Source organism: Budorcas taxicolor, chromosome 2, assembly GCF_023091745.1.
Source record: "Budorcas taxicolor isolate Tak-1 chromosome 2, Takin1.1, whole genome shotgun sequence".
NCBI lineage: Eukaryota > Metazoa > Chordata > Mammalia > Artiodactyla > Bovidae > Budorcas > Budorcas taxicolor.
The window spans coordinates 44,753,010-44,777,623 of NC_068911.1; the positions used below are offsets into that span (position 1 = coordinate 44,753,010).

A 24,614-nucleotide genomic window follows, 5' to 3' on the forward strand; every position below is an offset into this window, starting at 1 on the left:
AAACCTTAGACTAAGTAAATTCCTTTCTTGATTGTAACCCACTACATCCTCACCCTAGAGGAATGCAACTTTATTTGGAGGGTGGTGCTTGGTTTAAGAAAAAACCACCCCTGGAAAAAATAAGTTTTCTGGTTGACTGACCGTTATCAGAAAAGGCCATAAAATGTCAGCAGGCCTCATGGCCAGAAGATGATGTAAAACCCATAAGACCTTTATATGCATTTATATGAAGCACCTGATTTTGACAAGGGCCAGGTCTGCTGACCCCTGCGTGACTCTGTATTCATCCCTATGTATAACAAAAAGTATAGAGCAAACATGAAAAATAAAGAAATTGGATCAGTTTCTGGAAAGACTGATTCCCCCGTGTCATTCTTTCTTTCCTCTTCTGGCTGAATTCCCATCTGGAGCGTGGATACTCAGCAAACTCCTTGTCTTGGAGTTTTATTGGTACTCCACGTAAACCAAGTTATTCAGCCTCTTTATTTCCACTTATATTTCCTACTACACTATCCGTTTCTAATCTCTCTATATATCTGTAATTAAATAAGTTTTTTCCTAGGATGCCTACTCCGTCTCCCCTTTGAATTACCCTGGATCCACCGGGGCTGGACCCCGGCAACAAACAACATAGGAAAAAACAAATTGGACTTCATCAAAATTAAAACCTTTTGTGCATTAAAAGACATTATCAGAGAGAACAATATGGTGGAGGAGTAGCTGAATGTGGAGTACATCTCTCTCCATGGATACATTAGGAATACACCTTCAGACACAGAAGTGCGTACAGAACACCAGCTGAGAGTGGACAGGAGTACCTGACCAGTGGAAAAGAATATATAGAACCATGCAAAACTCGGTAGGATGAAGGAACTAGGGTGGAAAACAGGAGTGTTAGTAGGACTGGACCTGCCCTTGGTGGGTGGGGGAACTGAAGCAGGAGTTCTATCCCCACATCAGGGCAGTTGTCTGAGTCAGAGGAAGAACATTTAAGGCTAAGAGGGAAGCAGCTGATCTGTGGCAGCCTAAATGGAATGAGAATAAAACAGTCCCTGCCACACCATACATACCCCAGACAGGGACACAGGTCGCCTGGAAGGGGCAGCAGCTGGGAGCTGGAGGATAGGGTTTGTGGAACAATCTCAGGGTGAGGGCTGCTGTTGACTGCAAGAGACAGATCAAGGGGATGTGAGGGAGGAGACTGTGGTGGGAAATGCCTGTGGAGGAAAGCCAGGCAGCCATGGAAGCAAGGCAATACTACTGAGTCATGCATACCGGGTGAAGCCATCACTATAGCCTCTCTCCCCCCACACGCCAGCATTGGCAGCTGACCAATAGAGAGGCTGGACCATCAAATGCCTGATGCACTGAACTACAGAGTAGGATCCCACCCATGGTGTCCTTTAAGTGACTGATGTGCTGAACTACAGAGTAGAACCCCACCAAGGGTGCCCCTTTAAGTGCCTAAGGCCACCGATCTACAGAGTAGGACCCAAGCCAGGGGGCCTCCTCTATGTGCCTGACACACCAAACAACAGAGAAGGACCTCAAGCAAGGGAGCCCTCTAAGTGCCTGAACATGAGGAACTATGGAGAAAAACTGGCTAAAGAGGCCTTCTGATTGCCAGCTACAGGAGGCTTGAAAAAAGACCCTGATAGGGCCATAACTCTTGCATTTGGAGGCAGTCCATGTCCCTGCACACTTGGCACCGCCAGGGTCCCTGCAAGCCAAGCAGCTGTGCCACCTTCATGCTCAACTCTCACTGGGGCAGAGCTACCACAAGCAAAAAAAGTCTTGCCTCTTTGCACACAGGATTGCTTCAGGAGTGTCCTACTCTTTGCAACCCTGTAGACTGTGGCCTGCCAGGCTTCTCTGTCAGGGAAGGGGGTTCTCCAGGCAAGAATACTGGGGTGTATTGGCCAATACTGGTTGCCATACCCTTCTAGAGCATTATATTTCCTGCTGCCCAAGCCGCCAACTCCCCTGAGTACCTGGTGTCCCAGAATCCCTGCAACCCAAGCAGCTACACCACCTCCACACCTGCCCCTCACAGGGGCAAACCAAGTTCTCCAGGGCAGCCTCAGGAGCAAACCCCAGTAGATGACCTACATGTAGAGGTGGAAATAAAACCACAATTGAAACCCAGGGGCAGTGTGACTAAGGAAGAAGACCCAAAACTTCCCACCAGCTGTACAAGCTGCAGATTAAAGCCACATGATCAACTAGGCAGACTGTGTCTATAAAAGGTCACTGAGAGCTCCCACAAAAGAAAATGCACTAGTTCTGATAGCTATGGACATTTGAAGCAAGAATACAGAGGAGTAGGACCACATTAGAATCTGAGCTACCCCCACAACAGGTCCAGAGATCTCAGGTGGTGTTCTGTATGCACTTCTGTGTTGGAGGGTATCCTAGGGAGGTGAGGTGGACTGTGACCTCCAGCAAGGGAAAGTACTATGACAGCAGTGACTCAAGAAAAACATTTATTATTCTTATGTTTTGACTTGTTCTGTAGATTCTTTTGGATCTTTTTTTCTCCCCGCACCCCCCGCAACACCAACCACCCCCTCCCTGTTGCTTTTATTGGCACTATGAAATCTAATTAAGCTTTTGAGCTTTTTTTATCTTTGTCAGTCACATTTATTTATTGTTGTTATAAACCTCTGCCTCTACACTAAGCTTTTGCCATTCTGGAGAGTTTTCCTCTTTTCTTTTTCCTCTTTTTTAAATTTTTTAAACCTATTATTATTTTTCTACATCTATTCCTTTGTTTGTTTTTCCTACTGTTCTTTTCACCTTGCAACTAATCTTTAATGTATATAAATCGTTTTTATCTACCTCTATTTAACTTTGCATACTTATTCTTTCATTCTTTTCCTTCTTTCCTTTCCTCTCAACATATTTGTTAGTTTTATTTTCATTGCTTTATTCCAAAATTGGCATCTTGCTTTCATTTTGTTTTCCAGTTAGTGCTTTAGTTAATTTTGTTCTGGTAGACATAATTTTTGGTTTCCTCTGTTCACCAGGTCAATCTATTTTACTTCATTTTTGGGGGCTGTTTTGATTTTGCTTATGGGTGTATATGTATATGTGTATATTCAGTCACACTTATTGTTGTTATAAGCCTCTGCATCTATGTTGGGCTTTTGCAGTTCTGTGGAGGTTTTTTTTTTTTCTTTCTTCTTCCATTTTTTTCTTTCCTCTTTTTCTATAATTTTAACTTTTTTAAAACCTATTGTTTTTTCTATATTTATTCCTTTTTTTCCTTTCCTACTGTTTTTTTCCCCTTGCAGTTAATCTTTAATGTATATAAATCTTTTTCATCTACCTCTATTTAACTTTACATATCTATTCTTTCTTCCCTTACTTTCTTTCTTTTCTTCTCAACATATTTGTTAGTTTTGTTTTCATTGCTTTATTCCCCACTTGGTACCTTGCTTTAGTTTTGTGTTCTACCTTGTGCTTTACTTAGTTTTGTTCTTAACAAGAAAATGCAATTTTTTATTTCCTTTCTTCACCAGGTCAATCTATTGTACTTTATTTTGGTTGGACTGTTTTGAATTTACTCATGGGTGTGTATGTATATGTGTATATTCCACTATTTTAATTATTATTTGCCTGATTTTGTAACTGACACTTGTCTGGGGTTCTTCCTTGCATTCTCATTTTCTGGATATTAGTTTTAATCTCACATAATGCCATAAGAAACCACATGAATCTTCGTTCCTGACCAGAGATCAACCCCTGAGACTTTGGAGTGGTAATACTGACTCCAAGACCCTGGACTACCAGAAAACTAGCCCTAGGGAGTAGCAAATAGTGAGTACTCACACAAAGGAAATCACCTGAATAAAAGACAACCTGGTATCACCCAACCACCAATAGCACCCTGTGCAGGATGCCTCATCTAAACAACAAACAAAACAAAAATATAAACCTAATCATCAGCAGACAGGATTACTCCCTCACTCAACCTTCCTCATCAGAGGAAAAACAAACAAAAACTCACACAAATCTCACCCTATAGGAACCTTACACAAACCACTAGACCAACCATAGGAGGGCAGAAACCAAAAGGAAGAAAGAATTCAACCTTGAAGCCTGAGAAAATGAGCTCTCAAACAAAATAAGTTTAAAAAAAATTATCAAAAGGCAGAGAAATACTAAATAAATAAAGAAACAAACTAGAAACACAGAAGCCCAAATGAATGAAGAGGAAATAGGCAAACTTCCTGAAAAAGAATTCAGAATAATGATAGTAAATATGATCAAAAACATTGAAAACAAAATGGTGAAAATGTAAGAATCAATTAACAAAGACCTAGAAGAATTAAAGAATAAACATACAGAGACAAACAACACAATTATTGGAATTAAAAATACTCAGAAAGAATCAATAGCAGAAAATCTGAATGAATCAGTGAGCTGGAAGATAAAATGGTGGAAATAACTTCTGAAGATCAGAATAAAGTAAAGAGAATGAGAAGAACTGAGGATAGTCTCAGAGACCTCAGGGACAATATCAAATGCACCAATATTCAAACTATAGGGGTCCCTGAAGAAAAAGAGAAAAAGAAAGGGTATGGAAAATGTTTGAAGAGATTATAGTTGAAAAATTCCCCAACATGAGAAAGGAAATAGAAAATCAAGTCCAAGAGGCACAAAGAGTCCCATACAGGATAAACATAAGGAGAAACAGGCCAAGACACATACTAACCAAACTAACAAACACTAAACACAAAGAAAGAATATTAAAAGCAGCAAGGGAGAAGCAACAAGTACCATACAAGGGAAACCCCATATGCTTAACAACTGATTTTTCAGCAGACACTCTGCAGGCCAGAAGGGAATGGCAGCATACATTTAAAGTACTGAAAGGGGAAAATCTACAACCAAGATTACTGTATTCAGCAAGGATCTCATTCAAAATTGTTGGAGAAATAAAAAGCTTTTCAGATAAGCAAAAGTTAAGAGAATTCAGTACCACCAAACCAGCTTTACAACAAATGATAAAGGGACTTATATAGTTAAGAAATACAAGAGAAGAAAAAGATCTACAATATCAACCCAAAACAATTAAGAAAATGGCAATAGGAACATATATATTAATGATTACTTTAAATGTAAATGTGTTAAATGCTCCAACCAAAGGACACAGACTGGCTGAATGGATACAAAAACAAGATCCATATATATGCTGTCTACAAGAAACCCACTTTAGACCTAAAGACACACATAGACTGAATGTGAGAGGCTGGAAAAATATATTCCATGCAAATGGGAAGCAAAAGAAAACTGGAGTAGCAATCCTCATATCAGACAAAATAGACCTTAAAATAAGAATATTACAAGATATAAGGAAAGACATTATATAATGATCAAGGGATCAATCCAAGAGGAAGACATAACAATTGTAAATATACATGCACCCAACATAGGAGCACCTCAATATATAAGACAAACACTAACAGACATAAAAGGAAAAATTGACAGTAACACAATAATAGTATGAGACTTTAACACCCCTCTCACACTAATGGACAGATCCTCAAAACAGAAAATTAATAAGGAAACACAAGTCTTAAATGAAACATTAGATAAGATGGATTTCATTGATATCTTCAGGACATTCCATCCAAATACAGAAGAATACACCTTCTCAAGTGCACATGGAACATTCTCCAGGATAGACCACATCTTGGCTCACAAATCAAACCTCAGTAAATTTAAGAAAATTGAGATCATATCAATCATCTTCTCCAACCACAACACTATGAGATTAGATGTCAATTACAAGAAAAAAAAACTGTACGAAATGCAAATACATGGAGATTAAACAACATGTTTCTAAATAACCAACAGGTTACTGAAGAAAAAGGGAAATCAAAAAAATTGCTAGAAACAAACAACAATGAAAACACAACTCAAAACCTATGTGATGCAGCAAAAGCAGTTCCAAGGGGGAAGTTTATAGCAATACAATCCTACCTCAAGAAATAAGAAAAACTGAATAGACAACCTAACTTTACACCTAAAACAACTGGGAAAAGAACAACAAAAAAAAAATTCAAAATAAGTAGAAGGAAGAAAATCATAAAGATCTGAGCAGAAATAAATGAAAAAGAAATGAAAGGAACAATATTAAAGATTAATAAAACTAAAAGCTGATTCTTTGAGAAGATTAAAAAAAAAGCTGAGAAACCTTTAGCCAGATTCATCAAGAAAAAAAGAAAGAAGAATCAAATCAACAAAATTAGAAATGAAAAAGGAGAGGTTATGACAGACAATGCAGAAATACAAAGAATTATAAGAGACTATTATGAAAAACTATGTGCCAATAAAATGGATAACCAGAAAGAAATGGACAGATTCTTAGAAAAGTTCAATTTTCCAAGACTGAACCAGAAAGAAATAGAAATTATGAACAACCCAATTACAAGCTCTGAAATTGAAGCTGTGATCAAAAATCTTGCAAAAACCAAAAGCCCAGGACCAGATGGCTTCACAAGAGAATTCTATCAAACATTTAAAGAAGTCTTTCTAAAACTCTTTCAAAAAATTGCAGAGGAAGGAACACTTCCAAACTCATTCTATAAGGCCACAATCACCCTGATACCAACACCAGAAAAAGACAACACAAAAAAGAAAACTACAGGCCAATATCACTGATGAACATAGATGCAAAAATCCTCAACAAAATTTTACCAAACAGAACTCTGCAACACATCAAAAAATCTCATACCCCATGATCAAGTTGTGTTTATTCCAAGAATGCAAGGATTCTTCAATATACACAAATCAATCAATATGCTACACCATATTAACAAATTGAAAGACAAAAAACATATGATAATCTCAACAGATATAGTAAAGGCCTTTGACAATTTCAGCACCCATTTATGATTAAAACTCTTCAAAATATGGGCATAGAAGGAACGAACCTACCTTAACATAGTAAATGCCACATATAATAAGCTTACAGAAAACACTATTCTCAATGGTGAAAAACTGAAAGCATTCCCCCTAAGATCAGGAACAAGACAAGGTTGTTCACTTTCATCACTATTATTTAACATAGTCCTAGCTAGAGCAATTGGAGAAGAAAAAGAAATAAACGGAATCCAGATCAGAAAAGAAGTAAAGGTCTCAGTGCTTGCAGTTGATATGATATTGTACATAGAAAATCCTAAAGATAGTATCAGAAAATTACTAGAGCTAATCAGTGAATTAAGCAAAGTTACAGGATACAAAATCAATACACAGAAATCACTTACATTTCTATATACTAACAATGAAAAATCAGAAAGAGAAATTAAGGAATCAATCCCATTCACCATTGCAACAAAAAGAATTAAATATCTAGGAATAAACTTACCTAAGGAGACAAAATAATTCTACACAGAAAATTATAAGACACTGATGAAAGAAATCAAAGATGACATAAACAGATGGAGAGATATTCCATGTTCCTGAGTAGAAGAATCAACGTTGTGAAACTGACTCTACTACCAAATGCAATCTACAGACTTAATGCAATCCCTATCAAATTACCCATGGCATTTTTCACAGAACTAGAACAAAAAACTTCACAATTCATATGGAAACACAAAAGACCCTGAATAGCCAAAGCAGTCTTGAGAAAGAAGAATGGAGAAGGAGGAATCAATCTTCATGGCTTCAGATTATACTACAAAGCTACAATCATCTAGAAAGTATGGTACTGGCACAAAAACAGAAATATAGACCAAGGGAACAAGATAGAAAACGCAGAAATAAACCTATGCACCTATGGGTACTTTATTTTTGACAAAGGAGGAAAGAATATATAATGGGGCAAAGACAGCCTCTTCAATAAATGGTCCTGAGAAAACTGGACATCTATGTATACAAGGATGAAATTAGAACCATACACAAAGATAAACTCAAAATAGATTAAATACCTAAATGTAAGACCAGAAACTATAAAACTCTTAGAGGAAAACATAGGCAGAACACCTGATTACATAAATCAAAGCAAAATCCTCTATGACCCACCTCCTAGAATAATGGAAATAAAAACAAAAGTAAACAAGTGGGACCTGATTAAATTTAAAAACTTTTACACAGCAAAAGAAACTACAAGCAAAGTGAAAAGACAACCCTCAGAATGGGAGAGACTAATAGCAAATGAAACAACTGACAAAGGATTAATTTCCAAAATATACAAGCAGCCCATACAGCTCAATACCAGAAAAACAAACAACCCAATCAAAAAGTGGGAAAAAGATCTAAACAGATATTTCTCCAAAGGAGACTTACAGATGGCTAACAAACACATGAAAAGATGCTCAACATTGCTCATTATTAGAGGAATGCAAATCAAAACCACAATGAGATATCACCTCACACCAGTCAGAATGGCCATCATCAAAAAGTCTACAAACAATGAATGCTGGAGAGGGTGTGGATAAAAGGGAACACTCTTGCACTTTTCATGGGAATGTAAATTGATACAGCCACTAAGGACAACTGTATGGTGATTCCTTTAAAAACTAGGAGTAGAACAACCATATGACCCAGCAATCCCACTCCTAGGCATATACCCTGAGCAAACCAAAATTGAAAGACACATGTATCCCACTTCTCATTGCACCATTAACAATAGCTAGAACATGGAAGCAACCTAGATGTCCATCAACAGATGATGGATAAAGAAGTTGTGGTACATATACACAATGGAATATTACTCAGCCATTAAAAGGAAACTAGAACCTATTATACAGAGTGAAGTGAGTCAGAAAGAGAAAAATAAATATCATATTCTAACACACATACACAGAATCTAGAAAACTGTTACTGAAGAACTGATTTAAAGGGAGACAATGGAGAAACAGACATAGAGAACAGACTTATGGACATGGGGAGAAGGGAGGAGAGAGTTAGATGTATGGAAAGAGTAACACGGAAACTTACATTAACATATGGAATTAGATAGCCAATGGGAATTTGTGGTATGGCCCAGGAAACTCAAACAGGGTTCTGTATTAACCTGGAGGGGCGGGATGGGGAGGGAGATGGGAAGGAGGTTCAAAAGGGAGGGGATATATGTATACCTATGGCTGATTCGTGTTGAGCTTTTACAGAAAACAACAAAATTCTGTAAAGCAATTATCCTTCAATAAAAAAATAAATTAAAAAGAAAAAAAGACATTTTCATAAAGTGAAAAGACAACCTATAGAATAGTAGACAATATTTGCAAATCATGTAACTGATAATGGTTTAATAAGAAGAATATAAAAATACATAAAACTCAATGACAAAAAGACAACAAAATTTATCAATAAAAATGGGCAATGGACTTGAATAGCCATTTCTTTAATGCTTATTATCATTAGTCCTTCAGTTCAGTCCAGTTCAGTCACTCAGTCGTGTCCGACTCTTTGTGACCCCATGAATTGCGTACCCCAGGCCTCCCACTCCATCACCAACTCCTGGAGTTCACTCAGACTCACATTCATCGAGTCAGTGATACCATCATGTCATCTCATCCTCTGTCATTCCCTTCTCCTCCTGCCCCCAATCCATCCCAGCATCAGAGTCTTTTCCAATGAGTCAACTCTTCGCATGAGGTAGCCAAAGTACTGGAGCTTCAGCTTTAGCATCATTCCTTCCAAAGAAATCCCAGGACTGATCTCCTTTAGAATGCACTGGTTGGATCTCCTTGCAGTCCAAGGGGCTCTCAAGAGTCTTCTCCAACACCACAGTTCAAAAGCATCAATTCTTCGGCACTCATCCTTCTTCACAGTCCAACTCTCACATCCATACATGACTACTGGAAAAATCATAGCCTTGACTAGACGGACCTTTGTTGGCAAAGTAAGGTCTCTGTCTCTGCTTTTGAATATGTTATCTAGGTTGGTCATAACTTTCCTTCCAAGGAGTAAGTATCTTTTAATTTCAGGGCTGCAGTCACCATCTGCAGTGATTTTGGAGCCCCCCAAAATAAAGTCTGACACTGTTTCCACTGTTCCCCCATCTATTTCCCATGAAGTGATGGGACCAGAGCCCATGATCTTCATTTTCTGAATGTTGAGCTTTAAGCCAACTTTTTCACTCTCCTCTTTCACTTTCATCAAGAAGCTCTTTAGTACCTCTTCACTTTCTGCCATAAGGGTGGTGTCATCTGCATATCTGAGGTTATTGATATTTCTCCCGGCAATCTTGATTCCAGCTTGTATTTCTTCCTGCCCAGCGTTTCTCATGATATACTCTGCATAGAAGTTAAATAAGCAGGGTGACAATATACAGCCTTGACGTACTCCTTTTCCTATTTGGAACCAGTCTGTTGTTCCATGTCTAGTTCTAACTGTTGCTTTCTGAACTGCATAAAGGTTTCTCAAGAGGCAGGTCATGTGGCCTGGTATTCCCATCTCTTTCAGAATTTTCCACAGTTTATTGTGATCCACACAGTCAAAGGCTTTAGGAAAATGCAAATCTAAGCCATAGGGAGATACCATTTTACACCTACTAGGATAGTTATAATCAGAGAAAATAGAAATAGCAAGTATCGGAGAGGAGGTGGCAAAATTGGAGCCCTTATATTTTTCTAGTTGGAATGTAAAACAGTGAAATTGCTGTGGGAAATAGTTTTCCAGATTGTCAAAAAGCTAAACATATGACCCAGCAATTCTATTCTCAGGCATATACTCAGAAGGAAATTAAATTGGGGACTTCACAGCAGTCAAAATCTGGAACAACCCAAATGTCCATCAGATAAACATATAAACAAAATATGGTATATACATAAAACAGAATATTATTTATCCATAAAAAGAATGAAGTTTGGATACATGCGATAGTATCAGTGAACCATGAAAACATTATCCTAATTGAGATAAATCAGACACAAAAGAACAATTATTTTATGTTTCCACTTATATGAAATATCTAGAATGGACAAATTCATAGAGACAAAAGGCAGATTAGAGGGTACCACGAGCTGAGGGCTGAGGGGAAGAGAATGAGGAATTACTGCTTAACGGTTACAAAGTTTCTATCTGAGGTGATGGAAAAATTTTTAAATAAACTGTGGTAGCCACAGGACTGGAAAAGGTCAGTTTTCATTCCAATCCCAAAGAAAGGCAATGCTAAAGAATGCTCAAAGTATCAAACAACTGCACTCATCTCACACGCTAGTAAAGTAATGCTCAAAATTCTTCAAGCCAGGCTTCAGCAATACGTGAACCGTGAACTCCCTGATGTTCAAACTGGTTTTATAAAAGGCAGAGGAACCAGAGATCAAATTGCCAACATCTGCTGGATCATGGAAAAAGCAAGAGAGTTGCAGAAAAACATCTATTTCTGCTTTATTGACTATGCCAAAGCCTTTGACTGTGTGGATCACAATAAACTGTGGAAAATCCTGAACGAGATGGGAATACCAGAACACCTAACCTGCTTCTTGAGAACTCTGTATGCAGGTCAGGAAGCAACAGTTAGAACTGGACATGGAACAACAGACTGGCTCCAAATAGGAAAAGGAGTACATCAAGGCTGTATATTGTCACCCTGCTTATTTAACTTCTAGGCAGAGTACATCATGAGAAACGCTGGACTGGAAGAAATACAAGCTGGAATCAAGATTGCCGGGAGAAATATCAATAAGCTCAGATATGCAGATGACACCACCCTTATGGCAGAAAGTGAAGAGGAGCTAAAAAGCCTCTTGATGAAAGTGAAAGAGGAGAGTGAAAAAGTTGGCTTAAAGCTCAACATTCAGAAAACAAAGATCATGGGCTCTGGTCCCATCACTTCATGGGAAATAGATGGGGGAACAGTGGAAACAGTGTCAGACTTTATTTTGGGGGGCTCCAAAATCACTGCAGATGGTGACTGCAGCCCTGAAATTAAAAGATGCTTACTCCTTGGAAGAAAAGTTATGACTAACCTAGATAGCATATTCAAAAGCAGAGACATTACTTTGCCAACAAAGGTCCGTCTAGTCAAGGCTATGGTTTTTCCTTTGGTCATGTATGGATGTGAGAGTTGGACTGTGAAGAAGGATGAGTGCTGAAGAATTTATGCTTTTGAACTGTGGTGTTGGAGAAGACTCTTGAGAGCCCCTTGGACTGCAAGGACATCCAACCAGTCCATTCTGAAGGAGATCAACCCTGGGATTTCTTTGGAAGGAATGATGCTAAAGCTGAAGCTCCAGTACTTTGGCTACCTCATGCGAAGAGCTGACTCATTGGAGAAGACTTTGATGCTGGGAGGGATTGGGGGCAGGAGAAGGGGACGACAGAGGATGAGATGGCTGGATGGCATCATGGACTCGCTGGACGTGGGTCTGAGTGAACTCTGGGAGATGGTGATGAACAGGGAGGCCTGGCGTGCTGCGATTCATGGGGTCACAAAGAGTCAGACATGACTGAGCGACTGAACTGAACTGAACTGAAATGTTTAAATAACATTGTGAATGTAATTAGCACTGCTGAACTGTACTCTTAAAATAGATCAAATGACAAACTTTGTGATATATATTTTCTACCATAATAAAAGATAGATTTCCTGATTGGGAAGGGCATTATCATTTTCCAAAGGAGGTGGGACCTTGTTCTACAGAAAGAAATCACTGAAGTTTTCTAAGCAAAGTAGCTGGAATACCTGATTTTTCCATGTATGCAACATTGTCTGCCTGACAAAGTTGCTCTAAATTCTCTAGAGCACCTACCTATCAAACTGCCTGTGCATAAGTACATCTGATTGGCGATTAGTGCCTTCACTGAAGAATCCAAGCAGCACTTTCTAATGTGTCCCCCCAGGCCACTGTCAGTAACATTTCATTCTGTTCTCACTCAGAGATAGCTCCTCAGTTATAGGCAGTCATAAAGGATGAAGTGGTATCTCTTTTATAGCATGCTGGAAGATAAGACTGCTAATAGGAACAACACAAATTCCAGCTTCACATTCTACTACAAATTCTAACAATGTACCATTGAGACTCCTAAAATTAAAAGTTTGGTTGTGTAGAGACGGCTAAAGATAAAAAGTAACATTTACCTAAGCTATCTTAATCCTGTTGCTTTTCTATCAACCCCCTCCTTGGGCATTAATCTTTCATCAAGAGCTCTGCCATTCCTTAAAGCAGACTCTATGCTAAGTGGTTCTGTACTTTCTCACTCAGATTTCCTATAGGGTCAAGCTTCAGTGCAAAACAAGGAGCTAAGTAGGTGACTTTATCCCTGTTCCTAAAGACCTGGGCAATATGATTCAGAGTAGAGCAGAACAAGACTTCTACCATTCACTAAGCAGCCTCCTTGGCACAGACATTCTGGTCACCTTGTAGCAACCCTGCTCATGAGGAAACCCTGAAGCTCCCAATAATTTACAGGTTTTCTTCAGGCCACATGGCTTGTTGGGGACAAAATCAAAATTCAGCCAATTTGTGAGAATGTCTTTCCCTTGCACCAAGGTAGACTCTTCTCATGTGCTCAGTTTTTTTTTTTTTCCTAACATATAACAAATATTGAGGTTTGCTTTTGTAACCAAAATTAGATGTTTTCACTACTTAAAATCACTGGTGAAACCTCTTCCCAAAAGGTGATCTGTCTCATGTGCTCAGAGATACTATTTGACTATGTTCTATCTGAAACTTTGTAGTCTTATTTAAAAAAAAAAATACTGTAGCTAGTCCAGCTCTGAACATTTTTCAAGTGCCTTTGGTTATAAACAATACTGTTCTGATGAATCCACTACCTCAAGTTAGGATGAGATAACCTATAGTCTTAAGCCACTCAGGATGCATCTCTAGAGAATATCTCAACAGTTACATACCTCATGTTCATCCTTCAAATCAGAGAAACTCGTGAATGGACTGTACATACTGTATAGAGTACAAACCACCCTGCCTGCCTCCTTTGGTGATGTATCACTAAATTGTGTTGGCCATTGACTACCTAAAATAGACAACATAACATTTATCACATATAATTAAGGAATCTCAGTTGAAAAGAAACACTATGAGTGTCCAGGGGGTAGTTTTAAATCTACCACTAAACCTGTCATTCACTCAAGCATTAAACTTCCAGGGTACAAGCTTAAGCCTGGTCTTAGGGAGCTCCCAGTACACAGTTGGTTAGGCAAGTAGGACAGGTAGCATGGGATGAGTTAGATTCGAAGGTGACAATGAGGAGAATCACCAAGGAGTTAAGTTCTACTAACACACATAGGGCCTGAGACCAAAAGGAGGAAGCATGTCATTACCTGTACATATAGTCTGAAAGGTGCCCTCTCATGAGAAAAGTCCTATTCTGTCTAGTTTCCCTTTGAAATCCAGCAAAAGCAAGGCCACTTTTCAACATCTTGTATTTTCCTGAGTTACTTAGCAATCAGCATAAACTGTTCATTCACATCACACTTAATCCAGTGCCAGGTGCACTGTTTCTAAGACTTCTGCCTGCATGAGGTGATTCAGTCCTCACAGCATCCTTACAGAGAGCACTGACGCACCCTGCAGGTGCCCAGGGGCATCAAACAACTGCAAATAAAATTTTAAAATAATAATAATGAAAAAAAAAAAAAAACCATAAGTACTAGAGCTATGCTTTGAGCCAGGGTAATCTGGCCTTAGTTCTGCCCTCTCCCTACTCGATCTAGGGATGTGGCCACAAACATTCATCAGCAGCTTTGATGTCAAAGCTCAGTGTGAAGCTTGTGGCTCCATTTCAACACCTGGAAACTTCTGTGTGGCTTCCAATCAGGCTTAGGAAACACCATGATTATAGTGTCAGTAGTTTTTAAACAATTGAGATTGAAAAAAAAAAGGTAATTTAAAAGTAAGTGATTATATTTCTAATCATTTTGCTGCAACTAAGCTTTCAATCAACACTGATGGGAAAATGTAAGTGGACAGGACCCTGCTGAGTTGCCTGCCCCTCTTCATGCCCCTCCGTTCTCTCTTGCTCTCTTCCTTCATGGATTACATTGAGAGGTTGTCATACCCAGGTTTCCAGGTATGCTCTGCTAAGGGGAGGCACAGCAGGAGATGGAATCCGGGCATGGGGATTCACAGCATTCATTATTTTGGACTATTCCCTACAGAGTCCTCTCACTGAAGGTCAACACAGCTCTTGTCAAGGTGGCTTTGTCATTACATCCTTCTAGTTCCTAGAAAGATGCTCTCTCTCTCTCTCTCACACACACACCCATATACACACAAACACTGGCCTGGGATACCACTGTACCCCTCATGGATTCCTCCATCTTGCCCAATAATGAGTTCACTCAGAAGGAAATAGCAACCCACTCCAGTATTCTTGCCTGGGAAATTCCATGGACAGAGGAGCCTGGTGGGCTACTGTCCAGGGGGTTGCAAAAGTCAGACACAACTCAGTGACTAAACCACCACCACCAAGTTTGAGTATGCCATCTGAAGGATACAGTGAATATATTCATTAAATTATGTTATAAACATTTTAGTTGAACTATAGCATGCATACATAAAGGTGCATCAATTTTAAATAAACCACATAGCTCAATTACAAAGGAAACTCAGCAATATAACCTCCTCCCAGCAGGGCAAGAAAGAGGACACTATCAATATACCAAAAGCCCAATTAGATCTCCTTCCATTCCTTATACTCTCCCTTCAATGCATCATTCCTAACATCCCAAGAAGTACATTTGCCTGTTTCTGAGTCTTCATACATGGAATCACATGCTACATATGAATTTCTATCAGACTTCTCTCTTTTGTTCAACATGTTTGTGAGATTCAGTCACATTGTTACAGTTTCAGTAATGCATTTGTTTTTATTCTGTGGAGTGTTCCTATGATTATTCCACAATTTCTTTATCAGGTCTAGAGTTGATAGATAAGTGAATGACTTCCAGCTTGGGGATATTATTAATATACATAATGCTGTTATGAGCATTTTAATACATGTCTTTTGTTGTGCATACATACATATTTTTGTTGGGCATATAACTAAGAACAAACTTTCTGGGCTTCACTAAACTTAAGTATTATAGACGCTGACAAATTGTTTTCAAAAGTTTGTACAAATTTACAGTTTTATTAACAGCTTATGACACTTCCTGTGGCTCTATATTCTCTAATATTTGGTACCGTCAGACTTCGATTTTAGCCATTTAGATGTAGATATAGCCATATCTTTTGTGGTTTAGATTCAAATTTTACTGATGACTAATAAGGTTGAGCACTTTTTCATATGCTTATTGGTAATCTCAGTTATTTTAATATTCTCTTTTTTGAAGAGTCTATTGATGATTCCTATCCATTTTCTTTCATTTAATTTATAGATTTTTTAATATTCAATTGTACTTTCCTTTTAAATTGATTGGCCATAATTTCTATGTGCCCCCTTGTTATTCTGGTGATAATTTCTGGATTAGGAAGGGAAATTAACCCAACCTGGGTCAAACAAACTCTTCACCAGGGAATTTGGGATTCAAAATAGACTTTTTGCTCTATGTGGTTGAAATTGAGATCCTATAATTTGGGAAACTAATGAGATCATCTCCATTTTGCCAAGAGCAAAAAAAAAAAAAGACAAGAAAATTAGAAGAGAATAAAGTGTTTGGCTGACTGGAGCATGCGTTTTGTCTGGGTGATTTTCCACACATTTCCTAAGTCTGCTTCCCTCTGCTCCATTCCACCCTCTCCACCTCACCTCCACCTTGGAGCACACTGTTTCTTGGAGTCCCTTTCTATGTTTTACTTTATTTATTTGTTTTTCTTTTTGGCCACACTGCATGGCATGTGGGATCTTAGTTTCACAATCAGAGATCAAATCTGCACCTCCTGTATTGGAAGTGAGGAGTCTTAACCACTGGACAGCTAGGAAGTCCCCAGTAGCATTCTAATAATTTCTTATTTTGCTTAATATCAAGTATATTGTTTTGTTGGTAGCTAAAAAATACTTTAACAAAGACAATAAAATTTCTCTGAATGACACTGACAACACCAGCAATTAATATCAAGGAAATAGTTGCACAAATATCTCCAGAAATGAAATGTAATCAAACTTACTGTAGGAAAACCTAGGGGGATACTGTGAACTAATTATCAAAGGAGAGCTAGAAAATTGTTAATCAAGATTATAAATTTTAAAGACAAAGGTAAAATTTTGAAGCCAGCTCACTGATTCTTATAGTTTTTATACTCAGTTATCCACGCTTACTCCTTGGAAGAAAGGTTTTGACCAACCTAGATAGCATATTGAAAAGCAGAGACATTACTTTGCCAACAAAGGTCCGTCTAGTCAAGGCTATGGTTTTTCCAGTGGTCATGTATGGATGTGAGAATTGGACTGTGAAGAAAGCTGAGCGCCAAAGAATTGATGCTTCTGAATTGTGTTATTGGAGAAGATTCTTGAGAGTCCCTTGGACTGCAAGGAGATCCAACCAGTCCATTCTAAAGATCATTTCTGGGTGTTCTTTGGAAGGAATGATGCTAAAGCTGAAACTCCAGTACTTTGGCCACCTCATGCGAAGAGTTGACTCATTGGAAAAGACTCTGATGCTGGGAGGGATTGGGGGCAGGAGGAGAAGGGGACAACAGAGGATGAGATGGCTGGATGGCATCACTGACTGACTTGATGCACGTGAGTCTGAGTGAACTCCAGGAGTTGGTGATGGACAGGGAGGCCTGGCGTGCTGTGATTCATGGGGTCGCAAAGAGTCGGACACCACTGAGCAACTGAACTGAACTGAACTGATCCACAATTTTAGAATTTAGATTTTAGAATCCTAAAGTTTGGGAAAGCAAATTTTTTACATTTTATGTCAACATACAACAAAATCTGATTTGAACTGAAATGGGGCTGTTTGTGGTCATAATTTATCCCATTTGTAGAAAATATTCAAGTTTCACTGCAGAATTATTAACCCTTGAAGGACAGGATGCCAGCCCTGAACCCCTCAGGGGTGTTATTAATATATACAATTCAGTGTGTGCTCATGGCTTTGTAAAATACAAACAAAAAATCAGAATTTTGAAACATATCTGGCACCCAAGAACTTCATGTGGAGACTATGAACCTGTCTCTGCATAACTGCTTGAGCAATCTGGAGTTAATGCCAGTGTGTCTCTGCATAACTGCTTGAGCAATCTGGAATTAATTCCAGTGTGTCTTAACAGATAAAAAATACTTGCACATTAGGGAACTATTTCTTTGCCAGGTGCATATGAATTGTGACCATGGGCTTTTCTTTCTTAATTACTGTCCACCTCTTGCATACCTTTGGGGTTCTCCTGTCACTCAGTGGAAGTCTGTGGCAGTGGCCAGAGAGTAAATATGCTCTCATACTTAGCTGTACCCTGACCAAATCTGCCCCTGAATCCATGTACCAACACCTGCTCCCCGGCAGGGGCTCCTCTGTTGCATGTCTTTCATGCATTTATTAGCTACATGTACCGGTAAGTTGGTGTTCCATAGGAAAGAACTTGGACTAATGGATGATGGGCACCAATGGGTAATGCTACAATCCCATGGACAGTCCTGAGACACATCTCATATTTCTTCTCAGATAATCCTATGGACCCATAATGTGGTCAGATAATGATTCAGCCTTGTTTTGACTCACTCCTTTCACTACTCTTCTTCTCTGTCCCTTATTTTTCTTCCTTGGTATCATTTCCCCAATGAAGAATCCCCACAAGAGGCTTTTGCTCCCTAGAGAGCCAAGGATGAGTCAACCACACATGAAATTCTCACAATAATGAAACTGGAATCTATAAGAATAAGAAGTTTGTACATACATCATATTAACCTATATCGTATATCTACTAATGTGCCAGGCATTAACACAAGGCACTGAGTAGAGAAAAGCTTAGATGGCATGGACCATACCCTTGAATTTAGCTGGGGAAGGGATACCAGGGGACAGGGAGGTAAACAAAGATTATAATAACACATGAGTTCTAGATTTAAGATGTAGTCTATTTTTTAAAATTTAAATTTATTTATTTTAATTGGAGGCTAATTACTTTACAATATTGTATTGGTTTTGCCATACATCAACATGAATCCGCCACATGTATATCATGATTAAAAAATAAATAAATAAAACACAATAATTTTTTGTAAATATCTCTTACAACTTGTTATTTCTAATTTGAAAGGATCAGAAAACTCATTATACCTCTCCAATAAAATATATTTGCTCCAAAAAAAAAGACGTAGTCTACATCACTTTCTCCGAGTGCTAATGAAGATATAGAGCTGCTGTAATTCCCACACACTACTGCGAAAGTGCAAAGTACTACAGTCACTCTGAAAATGGTGCAGCAGTTGCTTTTAAGGCTAAACACACACTCACAATATGATCCAGCAGTCCCACTCTTAGGCAATTACCCAAGAGAAATGAAAACTTAAGTTTACACAAAACCATGTACATCTATGTTTGAAGTAGCTTTACTCACAATTACCAAAAACTAGAAACAACCTAAATGTCCTTCAATGGGCCAGTAGATAAACAAACTGGTATCTCCATACCATGGAAGACTACTCAGCAACAAAAAGAATGAACTATTGATACAATAACATGGATGAATATGAAAGAGAAAAGTCAGTCCCAAAGGTTGTCTGAGTCCATGTGTATGACATTCTACAAAAGACAAAAATACGGTGATGGAGAAGATATGATGAATCACCAGGATTAAGGCAAAGGGTGATACAAAAGAATAATACAAAGAAATTTTGGAGGGTGATAGAACTATTCTGTATTCTGATTATAGTGGCAGTTACATAAATATACATCTTTGTTAAAGTTCATAGAATTTTGAAAAGAAAAATCAATTTTTCTCTATGATAATTTAAAAAATAGAATTAGCGAGAAAAAGAGAATGATTATCACTGCTGAGTTTAGGTTATGATGTTTAAATAAAGGAATGTGTTATATAATGTCAGGCTTTATTACATGACATGAGAGTGTTATATGACACCACATTGTATTATGTGATATCACACTGTGTTAATGGTACACCTTATGTGATACCACCTTGTCATGTGGCAAGGTGATGTTACATGATATACATTGTGTAATGTGATAGTACCTCATGTTACATGGCATTACGTTGTATTATGCTTCAGCTTACCCAGCATGTCATGTTCAATACAGCACTTCACCAAGGACAAATGATCTGTCCACTGAAGCCCTGGGAAGATTCTGTATTAATTTTGTCTCTGTTCCCATCAAGAGAGTTACTGAAGCTCTAAGAAAACTGTATTCCATTTTAAATATTTGCTAATCAAACTTTTCTCCAGGTCAACCTCTTTCCTATTTCAGCAAACATGCAAATATACAAATTATGTATTTTGCAAATATAAAAGATTATGTATTCTAGAATCCCCAGATAAAATAATTTATCCACAATCCAAAAACATAAGATTTAAAAGCAGAAACAAACCCTTCAATCTCATAGATATGGTAAAAGGTATGACTAAGTTTTTAAAGTATTGTTATTTATACCACTGTCAAATGTTAACAAAATTACATGCAAATTTCAATATATTTTTTCAGTCTTTAAAATGCATGATGTGTTCTTTTAAAATAGGATCTCAAACAAAATTAGAAACAAAACAATATCCTACTGTATTGCCCAGGGAATGATATTCAATATTCTATGAAAAACCATAATGGAAAATAAAATGAAAAAAAATATATATATATATATACACACACACATATATATATGTAAAATTGAGTCACTTTGCTCTACAGCAGTAACATTACATTTTAATTCAAATATTCTTTAATTAAAAATTGTAAGAAAACAATTGAAGGTATGACAGTAAAGTTTAAATAGTTTTACAACCTGTTTAAATTTGAAAGCTTCTGTAGCTGAGACGATAACTTTCCTTCAAGCTTAGTAAATTTTGCGAACATGAAGAAAAAAAGAAAAGAAACAAAATAATCTGTGAACACCTAAAGAATTAGCTAATGGAATCCTGCCCACAAACTACCAGTTTTGTAGTATTTGTTTAATCTTTAGAGATATAGAGTCTTAGTGTTAGCCAAGAACCAAAGGAGCAATGCTGTGGTTTGAATAACTAGTCTTCCCATGATATTCATGTATTTCACACAGTTGAGAGTTCTCGCTTTCTACAGAAGTTATATTCTTCAAATGTTGTAGTAATTAAATTTTATAAAAACATTTTAGAAGAGCTAATTTTTGAAGGAAACCCATAGGTAAAAATTTTATTTGAGATGAGTTTTGGAAATTATTTTATTTTGTTTTAAATAAAGATACAATAGGCAATAGAGATAACTATCAAATCAATTAGGAAGCTCTATGAAGCATGAAAAACGTTAATGGACAGTGGAAGAATGCTAGGGTAAACAAGATATCTGGTGAGTTCATTCTGCAAGATGGCCATGTGTCAGGTGGAGATGAGCCATGCAACCTAGACCTTAAGAAAGTACAAAGTGAGAGCCATAGGATTGTGAAAGCAAGAGAAGAGAAACTCACAGGAGCAAGTGGGAGATCAAAGTTCTGATGCACAGGGGAAATGGATGCACCTTCGAGTAAGGAGAGGGACCAGTGTAGACTTCTTATAATTCTCTGGCCCTTTCACTAACAGTCTCTAATCTAATCATCAGATTGGGTTGTACAATCTGCAGGACTGTGGCCTTGCTGAAATAACTCTTATCTTTTCTGGAGGTGCTTCTGAGGTAACAATTTGAAGATCAGATCCGATTATTAAGTATGATAGAGATGATGCTATCCACCTTGCTCTCTATCCCTTCTAATGTTCAACCTAGAGGAGCTGAGGACCCATGGCACTAAGATGTCTCTCTCTACTTTCCTCCTCCTCTTCCTCTCCTCCAGAAAACTATCCCTCTCAGCCCTCACCAATGTCTGCAAACAAGCTTTGAAACCTTCCAGATTGTGATATCACTTGAAAAGCCCATCAACAAAAGCTAAACAAAAAATTAGACTCACCAAGATCAAGATGAACACCAGGGACAAATGAATTGAGAAAAAACATGAAGATAACAAATACCAACACTGTCAGGCATTTGGCGAGCAGAGTCTTATCTGATATCCTGTGCTGTAAGAGAGGAAAACACAACTCATGTACTCAATGCAACCTAATTTCTGCAGTGTGTCCACAATCCTACATGATTTGAATCACTACAAATTTCTCCTTATGATGAAATATAAAACATCTTGAACTTGAAAGATGATAAATTCATGGGTACAGATTCAAGACTGCCACATTACAGAATCTTGAAATCAAAATCTATGAACAATCAACACAATAAATTTAAAATATAGTAAAACCCTTTTATATGACACATGACTAAATAGATTTTTCAATATGACACAGAGATGCTAAGCTGTTCCCAATCCCACTGCCAGAATTAGATGAGATAAAGCCACTGGGGAGCCAACACATAACCTCCAAAGACTTGGCCCTTCAAGACACATGCATTTCCACAGGTTTTATGTGTTCATAGTCTTTTAGTTCACCTTTCTGTTTATTACACAAAGCCCCATTCATCTGACACTGAGGTTAAAATATTCTTGCAATAACTGGACTACTGCTGAATGCACTTAGCAGTCCGCTAGTCACCAAATGACACATATGGATCCTGCTTCCAGCATTCCGGGGGTAAGGGGAAGTGCACTGTAGCACCTTCATTAGCTTTGGAATTGAAGACCTCCTTCCAGTGAGCCTGAGCCACAGGACAAGACAGGGCAAGGTTCCCAAAGGGCTCTGTGCTCTGAGAGCCATGGCTGTGTGGAACTGGGGCGGGGAGTAAGGTCCCAACAAGCAGACACAGATGCTTGTACACAAGGCACATCTAACCAGGTCCCAGTGTGAATCACACTTCACTGTGTGAACCAACTGCACTGTGTATTTTCTTCAGTGTGGTCCCAGCAGCACCTCTGTTTGTTGGTCTATGCCTAGGATATCCAAGTCTAGATGTAAATATAAATAAGGTTATCAATACAGATCTTGGTATAGGTAGATATAGACAGAGCTATGCATAAGATATGGGCATAGATAAAGATACAGAGATAGACATAGACACAGAAATGAGTATAGACAAGGGTATAGACATGGACATGGACAGACACAGACTTGAGTGTAAGTATGGGTATAGACAGAGATAGAGATAGATTTCCTCTCTTGATTTCCTGTGGTCACACAGTTAAAGCTGCTGCCACAAAAATCATAAGCATATCCCTCTGTCACAGTGGCTTTGGCAGCAGATCCTGGCCCCCTGGTCATGGGCTTAGGGATTGCCTTGGGAGCCACTATCTTCCTTCCCCACCTACTGCCAAGACTTGCAGCTTGGCTGGCCCCGACTCATCTTTCCATTCACCCTCCAAGGAAGCCAATTTTGCTAAATGAGTCTGTGATGCAGAATCAGGAGGAAAGGAGCCTGGCATCTCACTGGGCCAAGCTAACAATAGAAACTGGGTATTACCATGCCAACTCCAATATAGGAAATAAGGGATCAGGGAAGTCAGTGTCATTCAGCTGGTATAAGATAATCAAAAGTTTGCACTTTGTTATTTTGGGATATCAATCAAATTTTGCCATTTGATTACCTGGGGCCATCACAATGAAAAGTTTGAGAAATAATGAGGGTACGTGTCCAGTCCTTCTTCACCAGGTACGCACAGAGGTAGTCTCATCCCTAACTTGTGGCCAGAACCACACAGAGTCTGTTTAAACCTGAGGCCAGAAAAGTGTCATAGCCACACCTGCCTTCCCTAACCCTGACCATCTGAGTAGGACAAATGATGGGAGGAGAGACTCAAGGAACGTGTTAGCTACAGGTCCCAATGTTTAAATTTTGTTTAGCAAAGGACCAAATGTTCCTATCATAACTAGGGAGTGGATATTTTACCTCTCCCTAGGAAACAAACCACCTGGATTTGAAATTTCATGAAGATATTACAAATTACTTCCAGCAGATCTTGGGCAGAGCTCTCTTAGTGGAAGAGGGGCACTATAATGTCCTCAGGTAGGTTGAGAAATTCCACCAAGGCAGGAAAATGATAAAAGAACTCAAAATAACATTTGCCTCCCCAAGTCAGAGCTGTACAACAGAAGATATACACTCCATTTCTACCTGCAAAAGTGTTCCATCTCAAGCACCATGCCTTTCTTGTCTAGGCTTCCACCTCTTAACCTACACAATTGGGAACCACAGACTTGCCTTTCAAGGTCAGATGGAGCCGAGAGCCAGCCAACCTTCCCTACATCCACATTAACCACAGAAAGCATTGCCCTATCTTAAAGGAAATATTAAAAGTTTAACTTTTCAATTCCTGGGCAAAATAAGCTTACCATGTCTGGAAAATTATCTTTCCCATTAACTCAAAGAAATAGCTATGTCTTATGTACAATTACAGGAATAAAAGAGAGATGACTTTAAGTTGCAACTTCACATGAAGAAAAGAAAAGGAATTTACTCTGTTTTTCAAGAAATCCCTAAAAAAAGAAACCATAATACCTTTCTTTGTAGCTCCTGGATATTGGTCTCCCAATTTTTATCTTCCTGTGAGATCTGTCTAAAAGAGAAAAGCACAGACATCATTTTCCTGCTGGCACTGAGCAGTGAGGCCAGCAGGATGGCAGTCAGCAGTAGC

At 38.4% G+C, this 24,614-nt stretch overlaps 1 protein-coding gene across 1 annotated transcript in view; it reads right to left on the reverse strand.

Moving 5' to 3' along the window:
* Positions 1 to 24,614, reverse strand: part of OCA2 (OCA2 melanosomal transmembrane protein) — a 278,263-nt gene that overhangs the window by 138,416 nt on the left and 115,233 nt on the right. Inside the window, exons 16-17 of the mRNA XM_052635656.1 lie at positions 24,479 to 24,536; positions 21,948 to 22,056 (exon numbers count right to left, since the gene is read on the reverse strand). Of these exons, the coding sequence (XP_052491616.1) occupies positions 21,948 to 22,056; positions 24,479 to 24,536 (167 nt within the window). The remainder of the gene's footprint in view (positions 1 to 21,947; positions 22,057 to 24,478; positions 24,537 to 24,614) is intronic.